The sequence below is a fragment of the Rhinolophus ferrumequinum genome, chromosome 10 (assembly GCF_004115265.2).
Source record: "Rhinolophus ferrumequinum isolate MPI-CBG mRhiFer1 chromosome 10, mRhiFer1_v1.p, whole genome shotgun sequence".
Lineage (NCBI taxonomy): Eukaryota > Metazoa > Chordata > Mammalia > Chiroptera > Rhinolophidae > Rhinolophus > Rhinolophus ferrumequinum.
The window spans coordinates 6,586,499-6,600,331 of record NC_046293.1 but is presented as its reverse complement, the minus strand read 5'-3'; the positions used below and the strand labels follow the sequence as shown (position 1 = coordinate 6,600,331).

The 13,833-nt window shown below is 56.3% G+C and overlaps 1 protein-coding gene across 3 annotated transcripts in view; it reads left to right on the top strand.

Annotated features, from left to right (window-relative positions):
- ZC3H7B (zinc finger CCCH-type containing 7B) overlaps positions 1-10,100 on the top strand; it is a 36,051-nt gene extending 25,951 nt beyond the window's left edge. For all 3 annotated transcript variants that reach the window (XM_033116604.1, XM_033116603.1, XM_033116602.1), the window contains 9 exons: positions 686-786; positions 1,762-1,943; positions 3,256-3,341; positions 5,560-5,693; positions 5,806-5,911; positions 6,052-6,160; positions 6,441-6,574; positions 6,694-6,857; positions 7,194-10,100. In XM_033116604.1, coding sequence (XP_032972495.1) covers positions 686-786; positions 1,762-1,943; positions 3,256-3,341; positions 5,560-5,693; positions 5,806-5,911; positions 6,052-6,160; positions 6,441-6,574; positions 6,694-6,857; positions 7,194-7,440 — 1,263 coding nt within the window. In that variant the 3' untranslated portion in view covers positions 7,441-10,100. The remainder of the gene's footprint in view (positions 1-685; positions 787-1,761; positions 1,944-3,255; positions 3,342-5,559; positions 5,694-5,805; positions 5,912-6,051; positions 6,161-6,440; positions 6,575-6,693; positions 6,858-7,193) is intronic.
- The last annotated feature ends 3,733 nt before the right edge of the window (positions 10,101-13,833 follow it).

Sequence of the window (13,833 nt, the reverse complement as noted above, 5' to 3'; positions counted from 1 at the left end):
GGTTTTGGATGCCTGACCCCAGAATCAGTAGGTCCTTGGACAGGCAGAAAGTTAGGCTCAGAGGATCCTGGCATGCTAGAGCCCAGATCCTATCCAACCCCCTCATGTTGTGAAGGTGGAAACTGAGGCCAGAAAGAGAAAATTCACAGCTGCTTTTTCCTTACGGCCACCCTAGGCCAGGCCTGGCCCAGGCGCTTCAGTACTTACCCATCCTCCTCGTCCAGCCGTGCTGGCTTCATGCCCACCGTACCTCCCTGCCCACTTCCCTGGTGTGGTGCGGCTCAGCCCAACCCCAACCCATCGCACAGCCAGCCCTTCCCTCTGACTCAGAGCAGGCGGCCTGGGAATCTCATGTACTTTACAAAGCACCGCAGTTTTGTTACATTGTTTCTGAGCTTCACAGTGACCGTGTGGGACAGACCGTGTGGTTATTGCCAGTTTACAGTAGAAGAAACTGAGGTTCAGAAGCATGGAGTAACCCCTGCCCCAGGCATTTGGAGAGGCAGGAGCCGAGAGAGCCAAGGCCCGGGTTACCTGTGAGCTAGATCCAGAGAGGCAGGGGCCACGGGCCCTGGGAGTCCCTTCCTCACTCCATCAATTCAGTGACTCAGGGCCGGACTTGCAGGGACCCAGGGTGTCCGCCCCAGGTGGCCATGCTGAGTCCCAGCCCCCCCCTCCTGGGCAGATCTGCTTTGACAGTAAACCCCGGATCATCAGCAAAGGCACCAAGGACTCTCCGTCTGTCTGCTCCAATCTGGCTGCCAAGCACAGCTTCTATAACAACAAGTAAGTGGGGCCCGAAGCCCGGCCCAGGAGTGGGGGCATGGGGAGAGTCCCCCTGGTACAGCCCGATGCCTGGTGAGCAGATGAGGCCAGAGGGTGGACCTAAGGCAAGGGGCAGAATTGGGACTCAAATCTAGCATCCACGTGGAAAGGACAGAACCACATTTACTGAGCATATTCTATATTCCAAGTGTCCCCCTGGGTATTTTGATGATCTCTCAGTCCTATGAGGGTGGAGTTACTGTCTCTGTTGTACAGATGAGAAAGCTGAGGATTGGAAGTAGCTTACTCACCAGGCAGGTGGGAGACCACATCTCTGACTCCCATCCGGTGTCCTCCCCTGTTGTGACATCGGCATTGCACAGTGAGTGGGAGGGGCTGGGTCAGCCAGGCACGCACCTTTGCTCCTTCTGACCCACTGGCTCTGCCCCACTAAGGATGATGGAGTCAGACAGACATGGGACTAAGTCCCAGTCTGGTCAAGGGTCTATTCAATGTCCTCTGACCACTGTGACCCTTGGTTTCCTCATCTGGCCTGTTGAGATTCCAACCTCCTGGGGCTGCTGTGAGGGTAATTAAAGTTCCTGGCCTGGAGGAGGTACTCGGTTATTATTCCTCTGGGTGCGGGACCAGTTCTGGAGCATTGTGCTGGGGAACTCGAGGGAGATGCCCCTTCTGCCACCCATGGGCGTGCTCTTCTCCCAGCCTTGTAGCAGGTGGGACCTGGTGCCCTACTCCTGTGGGCAGCTCCATCTTTGAGCTGGCCCCAGACTGAGGCCAGGGGAGGGTCATACAGCTGGGACTCTAACCCAGGACTGCCTGAGTACAGTAACCCCTACCTCTCACCTACCATGCCATCACGTTCTCGAAATGGCTAATAGGGCAGGAGACACCCGGGGAGAAGCCCCTCCTCTGCCAGGATGTGGGGGCAGGCTGGGGGCTGCAGACCGTATTATACCACCCGCCCCTGCCCCCCAGGTGCCTGGTACACATCGTCCGCTCCACTTCCCTCAAGTATTCTAAGATCCGCCAGTTCCAGGAGCACTTCCAGTTCGACGTGTGCCGTCATGAGGTCCGCTATGGCTGCCTGCGGGAAGACAGCTGCCACTTTGCCCACAGCTTCATCGAGCTCAAAGTCTGGCTGCTGCAGCAGTACTCAGGTGGGGGGCTGGGTGGGGGCAGCCACGGGAGGCATGGAGCTGGCTGAGGGTGGATGGGCCGTTTGATGGCAGGTGCAGGGGGACTCCAGGAGTTCAGAGGAGGGTGGTTACGGGGGAGGGAGCCTACCTCCGGAGGAGCCCAAGCTTCCTCAAAATCACAGAGGATGCAAAGGCTCAGCTCTCAGGGAGCTGCCAGGCTTGGGGCATCCCTCTCCGGGCACTGCACATGGAGAAGGAAGAGGCAGGCAGTGCTGGACTCCTGTTCCATTGGCTACCGGGGCGTTCATCCATAGGTCACATCCCCTCGCTGAGTCTCCACTTGCTTACCCATGAGATCCTCATCTCTGGGTCATAGTTGAGGAGGTTAAAAGCCATTCACTCGCTCATTCGTCTAACAGGGATGCAGTGAGCACCCGCTCTGTGTCAGGGGGCTGAGCAAGACCCAGTGAGGTCCTTGCTCTCAGAGAACTGGCACGAGCAAGTGAGTGCGAGGCAGACAGTATAATAAGTGGGTAATGAACCCCATATTCCATCTGTTCTATGACACACATTTCTCCCTACTGCACCTCATAACTTAATTAGCAGCATTTGTGTGTGGAACATAAAATAATGGTACATGTAGCAATCGATGTCTTCAAGTTGGTGGAATAGGGTGATATAATTTCAGATGTGCATCCGTGCTATGAGGAAAGTAAAGGAGAGCAACAAGAGGGAGGGGGATTCAGGGTGGGCCATATGGGTAAGATGGTGGGGAAGTCCTCTGAGGAGGTGGCATTTGATCCAGGGTGGGGGGACAACATTCCAGGCAAAGGGAACAGTAAAGCTGGTGGCCCTGAGGCAGGAGCAAGCTTGGTCCAGAAAGACTGCCCGTGAGGACAGAGCAGCTTAGTGCCTGGGTGGTGGTGGTGGGTGGGTGGAGTCTGGTAGAGGTGAGGCCTGAGGGTTCGGCAGGGACCTGAGTGCGTTGGGATTGTCCTAAATGTGATGTAAAGGGTCTGGAGGGTTTTAAGTGGGTGGAGTTGTACGGTCTGATCAAGATTTTTTAGAAGTCACCCCGCTTACTGGGTGGAGAATAGAGGGGCAAAGGTGGAGGGATGGAGACGGGCTGAAAGAGGGCTTGGAGCAGGCCTCTGTCCCAATCACAGATGAACAGAGACGGGCAGTTCCCTGCACCCCACGTCTTCCCTGGCAGGCCCCCATGGGGAGGAGCTCCTTTGCCTGGGCCTGCGGTGGCACCAGCATCTTGCAGGCCCTGCCCCTTTCCTCACTGAGCTCTGTCAGGGACATTAGTGGCTGCTCCCGCTCTCCCCAGGCATGACCCACGAAGACATCGTCCAGGAATCTAAGAAATACTGGCAGCAGATGGAGGCCCACGCCGGGAAGGCCAGCAGCGGCTTGGTAAGGCCCAGGTTGGCACTGGGGGTGAGATCAGGCCCCATCCTTTTACTTGGACATAATTTCAGACTTACCAGAAAATTGTAGGAATAGTATAAAGAATTCCTATATACCCTTTCCGGATTCCCCAGATGTTAACGTTTTACCACATTTCACACTCACTGTGTGTGTGTGTGTGTGTGTGTGTGTACACATCCACACATAGTATATACATTTATATACAGAAATATGCACACTTTTTTCTGAACCATTGGAGAGTAACTGCAGGCATGATACCCACTTCCTGCTAAATACTTCAGTGTGTATTTGCTGAAAATGAGGACGCTCTTACGTAAGAACCACAGGACAGTTGCAATACCACAAAAGTAACATGGTGTAATTGTTCAGATTCTGGTGTACTATTATTCAGAGTTTGTGAATTGTCCCCAAATTCCTGTAACACACTGCATTCATCCATTCGTTGGGTCTCTTTAGTGTCCTTTAATCCAGAGCCGTTCCTCAGTGTTTATGTGTCTTCCATGACACTGACATTTGAGAAGAGCCGCTTGCTTTGTTAAAGGCCCGTCCATCGGGATTGTCTGATGGTTCTTCACCTCAGGGTGATGTTATGTTCTTCTTGATTCACTTATCAGAAGGCACATCATCTGATTCGTCCCTTTGGTGACAAGTTGATAACTTGACTAAAGGTGCCTCCACTGTGAAGGTTTCTCTACTATGAAGTTATATTTCTCCCCTTTGTAATTAATAAGTATCTTCTAGGGAGATTCTTGAGACCATGTAAGTCTCCTGGTATTCCTCAAACTTACACCCACTGATTGTGTCATCTTTCGTCCCTCTTGATCTTCATCCTGGTCCTGAGAAAGTGAGCTATGGCACTTGCAGATGGCGAAACGGGGGGCTCAGACCACAGTAGAGACGTGCCCGGGGCACCCTTAGTGGAGTAAACCCCAGGTTCTCTGACATCTAGGCTCGAGCTCGCTCTGCTCCCTCCCACCTGCACTATTCTTGTCACCCCTGAGGGCTCCTCATTTCTAAAATGGGGACCGTAGTCCTCCTACCTGTCATCTCCCAGGGTAGGTGTGAGGCTCGTAGGAGCTGACCGCGCAGCAGCTGGCTGAGTCCCTGCTCTGCACTGGCCCCAGGCCATTCCTGTCCTCATACCCACCCCAGGAAGGGACCCCTGTAACTTAAGATGACAGTGGAGACAGAGGGGTGGTCCCAGGGCCGAGGAGATGGTGACTGTGATACGAGGCCTCCATGCCATCCACACATGAGGGATGGCTCCCTCCCTGCCAGGCTCACCCACTGATCAACTTGTGTGAGGCTGGGCCCTTGGCGCCTCCTGAGACCAGCCTGCGTGTGGCAGTGAGCCAGGGAGCAGGGCAGGCTGGCCGGCGGGGTAGGCCGGGCCCAGGCCGTCAATAGGGCTGCCCAGCCCCTGTGGGCCTTCCCTCTGTCCCTAGCCCCCTCGTTTCTTGTCCTTTTCCTTTCCTCTCCTCTCTCCCAGTCCAGTCCAGTTCTCTTTTCCCATCCCCTCCCCCCATGTGGTTTATTTTCCTTCCTGGCCAGAGCCATGCTGGGAAGCAGTGAGGGGCTGAGGCTGGGCCTACAGCATCGTCTTCTAAAGAGAGAACACTGAGTTCTCACCACCTCCTCTCCCTCTAACCCCGCTTCATCCTGCCCAGGTCGGCCGCCAGGGTCCCTAGGAATGGGTGCAGGCCTAGCTGCCCAAAGGTGCCATGACACGCTTCAACCCTCTCTTGCTGTCAGGGGCCCCATCCTTCCGACCAAGATGCTACTCTCTGGCCTGGCTGGGGAACAGAGCTTCTGTGCCAGGCCTGGTCATGGCCCAGGCATGGGGCATCTTGCTTGCTTGCCAGCAGAGGGCGGGGCCAGTGGCACTGTGGGGCTGAGGACAAGATGCCAGAGTAGAAGCTGCTTAGGCCCAGTGCCCCATGGCATAGCTGTGCCATCCTGCAAAGAAGAATGACCACCTGCCTCAGGCCAGGTCCCTGTCCTCAGGCCACTTACCTGTGGTTGGATTAGTAACCTCTGAGCCTCTGCCTAGAGTTGGGGGGGGTCACTTCCCACCAGTAAGTGATAATGGACCCGTCCATTCCAAGGCGTTGGGCAGCCCTGATGTGCCCAGAGGCCACCTGCGTGATGAACCCCAGGGCCTGAGCCCTGTGCCTGCAGCTTCACCAGCCTCTCTCCCCCGCAGGGTGCCCCGCGGGCGCATGGGCCCAGCACCTTTGACCTGCAGATGAAGTTTGTGTGCGGCCAGTGCTGGAGGAACGGGCAGGTGGTGGAGCCTGACAAAGACCTCAAGTACTGCAGTGCCAAGGCCCGGCACTGGTGAGCAGGCACCGGCGGGGGCGCAGGAGGGCTGGGCACCACTGGTGAGGAGGCTGTCCTCTCCCTGGAGGTCAGACACCCACACTAACCAGCCCCCTGCTCTGCCCTGCAGCTGGACCAAGGAGCGGCGAGTCCTTCTGGTGATGTCCAAGGCCAAGAGGAAATGGGTGTCAGTGAGGCCACTGCCATCCATTCGCAACTTCCCACAGCAATATGATGTGAGCGCCGGGGGTGGGGTGCAGCGCGGCGGTGGGACCTCGGCCTGGGGGCCCATGGGGCCCTGGGAGGGCTTGCCCTTCAGCTGGGCAGTGACCCAATCCAGGGGGACTCAGCAGGCTATCCCCTCACCCCCCCACAGCTCTGCATCCACGCGCAGAATGGCCGCAAGTGCCAGTATGTGGGGAACTGCTCCTTCGCACACAGCCCAGAAGAGAGGGACATGTGGACATTCATGAAGGACAATAAGAGTGAGTGGGCGGATGAGGCAGGGCGGGCACCAGCCCGGTGTCCCCTCATTGCCAACACCCCAACTCATCAGCAGGCCCAAGAGCCCCTGCTGAATGCACCTCCCTTTGCTGTCCGGGCCCTTGTCCCTGTGTGACAGGCCACACCCTCTCTGGTTCTCTTGCTGACCAGGCAGCCCAGTGGTAGGGCCTGGGATGTCCCAGCTCCCCAGTCCAGCAGGAGTCACGGGGCAGAATGGATGGGTCCCCTCTCACCAGGCACTCTGTCCCTGTTTCCCACCAGTCCTGGACATGCAGCAGACCTATGACATGTGGCTGAAGAAACACAACCCGGGGAAGCCAGGAGAAGGGACCCCAATCAGTTCCCGCGAAGGGGAGAAGCAGATCCAGATGCCCACGGACTATGCTGACATTATGGTAACGTCCCCACCCATGTCAGCTGTGGTCTGAGCCTTACCCGGGATGGACAGTGGGGAGGGGCTCAGCCCCCAGGCAGGGGTGTGAGGAGCGGGCACCCACGGTGGCTGTGCCCCCAGATGGGCTACCACTGCTGGCTCTGTGGCAAGAACAGCAACAGCAAGAAGCAGTGGCAGCAGCACATCCAGTCCGAGAAGCACAAGGAGAAGGTCTTCACGTCTGACAGCGACGCTAGCGGCTGGGCCTACCGCTTTCCCATGGGCGAGTTCCGGCTCTGTGACAGGTGCTCCCGGGGAGGGCAGGGCTGCGGGGTGGACAGGCCGTGGGCCTGAGGAGGTGGAGGCCGTGGCCAGCTCTGGCTCCTCTTGGTCTGGAGGTGGCGTTCAGGGGGCCATGTGTCCAGACACAGCTGCTCCTGGATGTGAGGCGCAGGGGGCGGTGTGGGACCTGGCCAGACCCTCCTGTGCAGCCCTGGAAGGATGGGACATGCCAGCTCCGGCAGGCCTGAAGCTGCCCGAGAGGGGCTCGTCTTGGGGGAGGTTAAGCAGCCCGCCCAGGGTCCGGCAGCCTGTGGTGGACAGGACACAGGGCTGGGCACTGAGCCTCCCGCCACCCACAGGCTCCAGAAGGGCAAGGCCTGCCCAGATGGGGACAAGTGCCGCTGCGCTCACGGGCAGGAGGAGCTCAACGAGTGGCTGGACCGGCGCGAAGTGCTGAAACAGAAGCTGGCCAAGGCCCGCAAGGACATGCTCCTGTGCCCACGCGACGATGACTTTGGCAAATACAACTTCCTGCTGCAAGAGGATGGCGACGCTGCTGGTGCTGCCCCCGAAGGCCCTGCTGCTGCCACCATCCCTGGGGAGTAGGGCCAGGTTTGGGTCCTGGGAGAAGTCCTAGGGTCAGAGGGCGGGGTGGGGACTGAGGGCCTGGTAGAAGGGCCAGGGCTGGGGGTGGGGGGCCCGCCCTCACCAGGCAGCCCCCCGCCCTGGGGGCCCCACCCATCCCGTGTGCCCCCACTGCCCCGGTGTGCAAGCCCAGGTGCACGTGCTGCAGCCCAAGGGGTCCCAGGGTCCTCATCCTGCTGAAACCCTGGGCAGCCCCTCCCCACCCCCCAGCGTTCCTGGTTGGGGAAGGAGAGGTCTGGCTGACCCCTCCAGCTTCAGCTACAGCTTTAACTTCTGTCTGCTCCTAAAGGGGGCCCAAAGCTCAGGGCTGGGGAGCCTGGGGTCCCCACTTGAATCTGCAGCAGGAGGGTCCTTCTCCCTTCCCCACCCTCACCCCACCCCCACCTCCCTGGGGGCAGATCAGGACACAACAGAGGGCAGGAGTCCCCAATTAGCTTTAAAATGCAGCCCCAGAATGGAGTTGGGGACACTGTACTGGTCACTTACTCTCTGAGGCCTCAGTTTCCCCTCTGGTTGAAAGCATGGGACGGTCTGGGCTTGATGATCTCTGGAGTCTGGCTCTCTGGTGAGGCCACCAGCCCAGCCTCTGGCCCTCTTGGGCCACTGACTGTAGACTGCAGGTCCTCAGAGCCTTCGGAGATGCCCCAGCCCAAACCCCCATTTGGCAGATAGCTAAACAGGCCTAGAAGTGGGTAGTTTTCTGCCCAGGGTCTGCAGCCTATGGCATGAGGTAGAACTGGGGTGCAAACTGTGTCCAGAAGATTCAGGGCCCATCATCAGCTGGAGCCTCCAGGTTCTGAGCAGAGATGTGACAGCCTCTGAATGCAGCTGGGGTCCCAGGCAGCACCGCCCTGGTGCTGGGGAAGGTCATGTCAGCACCCATGGAGGGACAGTCCCTTTCTGAGGGTCGTTGTGGAGAGTGTAACAGCAAAGGTTACTTCCCTGCGCTGGCCAGGAAGAAGTGGTCACGGGCAGGGCACCCACAGGCTCAGGTGCTGCATGAGGTCCTGGGGGGAAAGGGGAGACATGACCCTGGGCACCATGGGCCACTCCAGGATCGGACACAGCCCCCTCTTTCTTGGGGACCCAGCATGGTCCTTTCCAACACCCTTTCCCCCAGACTTGGACATACAATATGGCCATCTGCCCCAGCCTCTCCCTGCTCCCCGACCCTAACAGCTGCCTAGGACCCCAGCTGACCCCCAGCCCTTGCCCCCACCCACCAAGCCCCTCTCCCATCCCCCTCTTCTGACGTCTGTGTGCACCCCTCTTCTCTATCCCACCCCTTGTGGGCAGACCCAGCCTTCCCTGGTTCCCTAGACATTCCAGAATGCCCCACACCATTGGCACAAGAAGTGGGGCCCCCCCGGAAGGAACCGGGAACCAAGGCTGAGTCGGGGGGTGAGATGGAGAGTATAAATACCCCTTATTTCTCCTCAAGCCAGGATTGATAGTGTGCGATATGCTGACGGGCACCCGGGCCGCAGAGAACCCTGTTCCTCTCGCCGCCACTGCCCTACCTTCCCCAGTAATCGTGGCATGCATCCCTTCCTCCCCGCCCCGCCCCCAGCAGGCCAGCACTGCAGAGTTTGGGTGCTGGGGGTGTGGCTGGAGGGGAGGAGACCACACCCAAGGAGGGGGCGTGGCCGTGAATGTCAATGACACTCGTTTCCCCTGATCCGTGGTGTTGCAGTCTGTCGTCACCAGCCTTGTTTTTAGTGTGTATATATGTCGCCCCCATGATGCATATATACACAGGTATTAACTATATCGCTCTATATAATATTATATATGTGTGTGGTATCCAACGAATCACTTCTAATGAGGGCTAAAGATAAAGAATTTGGCCAGGAAAATGCAGCCATCCTGGTGTAATTAGGAGAGATTTGGGGGGGTCGGCAAGCCATTTGTGAGGACTTAGGCAATGGAGCCATAGTCCAAGGTGATGAGGGCAGCAGGGGCAGAGGTGGCCACACCTGGGCCCAGCTCTGCCTGGTAGCTTCCAGACCACCCCAGCTTCGGAGGGAAAGAGCGGGAATGTTCAAAGAAAACAAATGATTGGTGTTTGTGTCCCACCCAAGGGAAGAGGATTAGAGTCCCCATTTTTTCTTCTTATCCTGTTATCTGACCAGGGGCCCTTAGGATCTGGGCCTTCCTGGCCTGGCCAGAGCTGGATCCCTGAGCAAGAGGCGGCCAGAGGTCACGGGGGGGAGGGGAACACTTTGAATGATGAGGGTGATTATTTCAGCTGTGACTTTGACAGGGCGGCTCAGGCAGTGGAATTGGGCCTGTGCCCACTGCCATCAGGCAGGGACAAGATGTCATGGGGAACATGGTAATGGGGACAGGTGCCCCTAATGTGAGTTGACGGTCCCTTTGGAGTGGGGCAAAGAGGGATGCTGCATTTCTTAGCTGGGCAGTAATCAATTTAAGGGTCCTTTTAAAATGTCTGTGTATTAAAAATTTAAGAATACCACACTTTAATATTAAATATTCATAAGGTCTAGTATCTTGATAATAATGTAGATGTTTTAATAACAATTTTTGTCCTTCTTAAAATAAAATGAAAGAAACTTGCTTCTTTTAGCTTTTGTTCTAGAAAATAAACGTGTGCATTTTGACCTCTGTCCCCAAGGTGTCGCTCCTGTTCCTCCCTGCCTGGCACTTGTGCCCGGCGCCTAGGCTGCTCTATACTCACCGGGCAGAGCTGGCTGGCTCTGAGCACGCCTCAAGGCAGACATTCCACGGGGTGAGGGGCAGGTCTGAATCCCTGTGTAAACAGGGCAACTCAGCTGACCCCGGCTCAGGCAGCACCTCGGCTGACAGGGACAAGCTGTGCTCTGCACCAGCGGCCCCATCGCCACCCTCTCCTGGCTCTTCTGCAGCCTGCCTCTCTCGGCCCTCCACGTGGGCTGTCCAGTGGGACCCACACCTCCCTGCTTTTACCACGTGCACCATCCTGGGTTCCAGAGGGCTGGCTCCATGCCCTTTCTGGGTGTGGCTTTTCCAAAAAGGTGAGGGGCCGTGCCATGCTTTGGAATATCCCAACTACCACCCAGACTCCCCTGGGCCCAAGGGAGATCCAGGTCACGTGGGCTTCCTCATCTTTAAAAGGAGAGCATGTGTTAGATCAGGATCTCTCAGTAGGGGACAACTGTACCTGCTGGGGTGAGAGGTACTTTTTCAAATCTCGGATTGTATGTGGTGGCAGGTAACGGAGGGCGTTCCTCATGGAAGGGGCTGCACGTGTTCACAAGCAGGCTCACGGGACAGCTTTAAACTGCAGTACAGAGTGGCCCCAGTAGCAGCGGTCCAAGGCCTGTGACTTCTCTAAGGACGGAATCATTTGGGCTCGGTTTGCAGTAGGGGCTCAGATGCTTCATGAATGACTAGAGGAGTATGAGCAGCTGACTCAATTAAGCACCTTCTTTGTACCGGGCACTGGATGTAGCATGTCTGTTCTCCACAGCAACCCTCATGTTTGGTGTCCACATCTTAACAGCCACGAGAGGTTCAGTGAAGGTCCCAAGGACCCTTAGAAAGGAGGCCAAAGAAAGATCGAGAACCACTGGGAACTGGCTGATCGGCAAAGGTCCCTTCAGCGCTGACGTCGGGGGTTCTCGGCACCCCTGACTGCACCGTGAAAAAGCAAAGTGGCATGGCAAGGTACTGCTCCTGAAAGAAAGTGCAGACCCATCCTCAGGCTGCAGAGATCGTGAATCTGCATCAGGATCTCCCTTGAACTCAGAAAATCAAAGAGTAAGATAAGCAGGACTTCAGTGAACCTAGTGGACTAAGTTCCTAAATTCTCGTAATTTCCCCTAAATCTCTTCTGGTCCTTATTTAGCTCATGTTGGTAAGCATTAACCAAGCAGCCCCCCGATCTCAGATCCTGGGGATACTATGACTGAAGAATCATGGCTTCCCTTGAATCTTCAGTCTTTTAGGGAACACAGACCTATAGGGAAGAGTGTAGGTTAATGTGACAGATACAGTGGTGGGACAGACACATGAGGTGCCAGGGAAGGCACCTCATTCAGGCTGGGGAGCCCAGGAGGGCTTCTTGGAGGAGGTGATACTGGAATTGAGGCTTAAAAAGATTGTATTGTTGTAATCAGTGTGCGCTTATTGTCCTGCATCTTTTTGTCTTGATTGTATTTCACATGTGTGTCTCTACACATGTGAACCTAGATATTTAGGTCAGTGGCTGACATTTCACCATCAAGGGCCCGCGCTGGCTTGAGCAGCCCCCAGTCATTGAATGCAGGCCCATTTTTGGTCTTCAGTCCTGGGAATAGGGCCACAGTGACCAAACCACCATACCCTAGTGGGCTCCTCCCTGCCTCTGGGGAAGCTGCTTCCAAGGAGAGGCCACCTGGGCAGGAAGGGTGACTGTCAGGGACCTGGGGGTGCAGGTGGGAGCAGCTCTGCACCTCTCCAGAGAAAGCCTTGAGGGCTCTGCCAGAAATTGCATCCACATATGCCCCCGACCAGGGGAGCCATCTATAGTACAGCAAGACCTCTGAGCCAAGAAACCCGAGAAGTGCAGACAACCCCAACACGCCTGCATTTGGCCCCTCCAAATGTCCCCAGGCTTACATGTGGCCTCACCTCTTCCTACCTCTGCCCTCCCTAGCCACTTGACCCAGCAATGGCATAAAGTCCTTAAGGGCAGGGACTTGTCTGGCGGGTTTGGTATTTAACTTTGAATTCCTCACAAGGTCTGGGCTGTGCCAGGTATGCACTAAGCACTCTTTCACATCTTAGCGGCTTAGTACATTGTACATTGAAAGGGGTCTGCAGAGTGTTCAAAGGAACGAATCTCTGAGAATGAAGTGTCACGCAGCAGGTGGGTATTTCTGAGACATGTAGGGTACTTCCTGTTGCCTCAAATCACACTCCGTGGGCACCTACCTACTCTGCTTTGTGGTAAGCCAGTCTTGCACATGACAGGGTTCTTGAAACAAGGAATGGTTAATGCATCAGCCCACCCTCAGTCGGCGCCAGCCTGCAAATTGAGGCAGCCTGCACACCAGGCCCACAGAACACTTAGCCCTGGGGTCACAGAGGCAAATGGCATTGGAGGAATAAATATGAAATTAAATTTGTTGTGAGGAAAGGGAATGGGGAAGGCTTTATCAAAAGTTTTAGGCTTTGAACCATGTACTGTTTTTTGTGTTCAAAAATTGAAATTAACTAATTTGGGAAAAGAACATGGTTTGGGGAAGGAGGGAGGGTAATTGGAGGACAAGGTGAGGTTTGCTGGGAAGGAGAGAGGCCTGAAGGGATTCCTGGAATATGTCTGATTCTGTGCAAAATGGGAATTTGGAAAGCAGCAAAGGACTACATAGATAACTGCAGTTCAAGGTAGCAACTGCTTATTGCATCCAACCAGTGTCAGGGATGCAGAACCAGAGCTGAAGGCACCCTTGGAGGTCACAACATTCAGTAGATTTGGACCGGAGACCCAGAAGATCTGCACAGCTTGTTCAAGACCCCACATCAGTGCGTGGCAATGTCGAGAGCTGACATCCCCAGCCAAGTCTGATGTTGGTCTTCAGTGCAGGGCGACATGCAGAATCTCAGCTTCAACCACACGTTCAAGTGGCCCAGGGACCACACAGGCCAGTGTCCTGGTGAGAGGGCCAGGGAGGGAATTATAGCAAACAGCCAATTGCCACCAAGTTTCCCGGAACAGGCTGGGAAGCAGGACATCCTCCAGGACAGGCCTGAAACAGGTCTGCAGAGCTGCCCCTTTCGGTGGTGCCTGCTCTGCCTGCCTTCCCAGCACTTGTCTGGTGGCACCTGCCTCTTCTCCGCTCTCTGGAACACCAAAGGGCCCCAGGCTGCAGGTTTTGTCACTTCCCTGAGAACAGACTTCTAGCTCTGCAGATGGTGGAAAGCCCCAATTACTCACGCCTCGTGCACAGGGCACACGTGCATCTGCATCAAAACACACCAGCCACCCCTGAAAGCTCATGAGCCCACAGGTGACTGCATGATGTGCTTTCACGGGCCTGTATGTGCCAACATAGAGTTTATCCTTTGTGCCGAGCTGCCTGTGGTGGCTGGGTCTCAAGTCGCAGCCCCAGCTGGTTCCCATGGCAGGCGCCAGGGCTCCTCCACGGAGCATGCCTGAATGTGCAGTGCACGTTCGCTGTGGGCGTGGAGCCGGCTCACTGTTCTCACCTGGCAGGCCCTGGTTATGGCTCCCAGCCTGGGGAAGAACTTCCCTTTGCAAAGTTAGATAACAGACCGGGCTCTCTGTCAGAGGATTGGCGGGGTGGCTCCACGTGCTGCAGCTGGCACAGGGCCAGGCCCGCCCTGCCAGGCAGCGGGAAGGGAAGGCCTGGC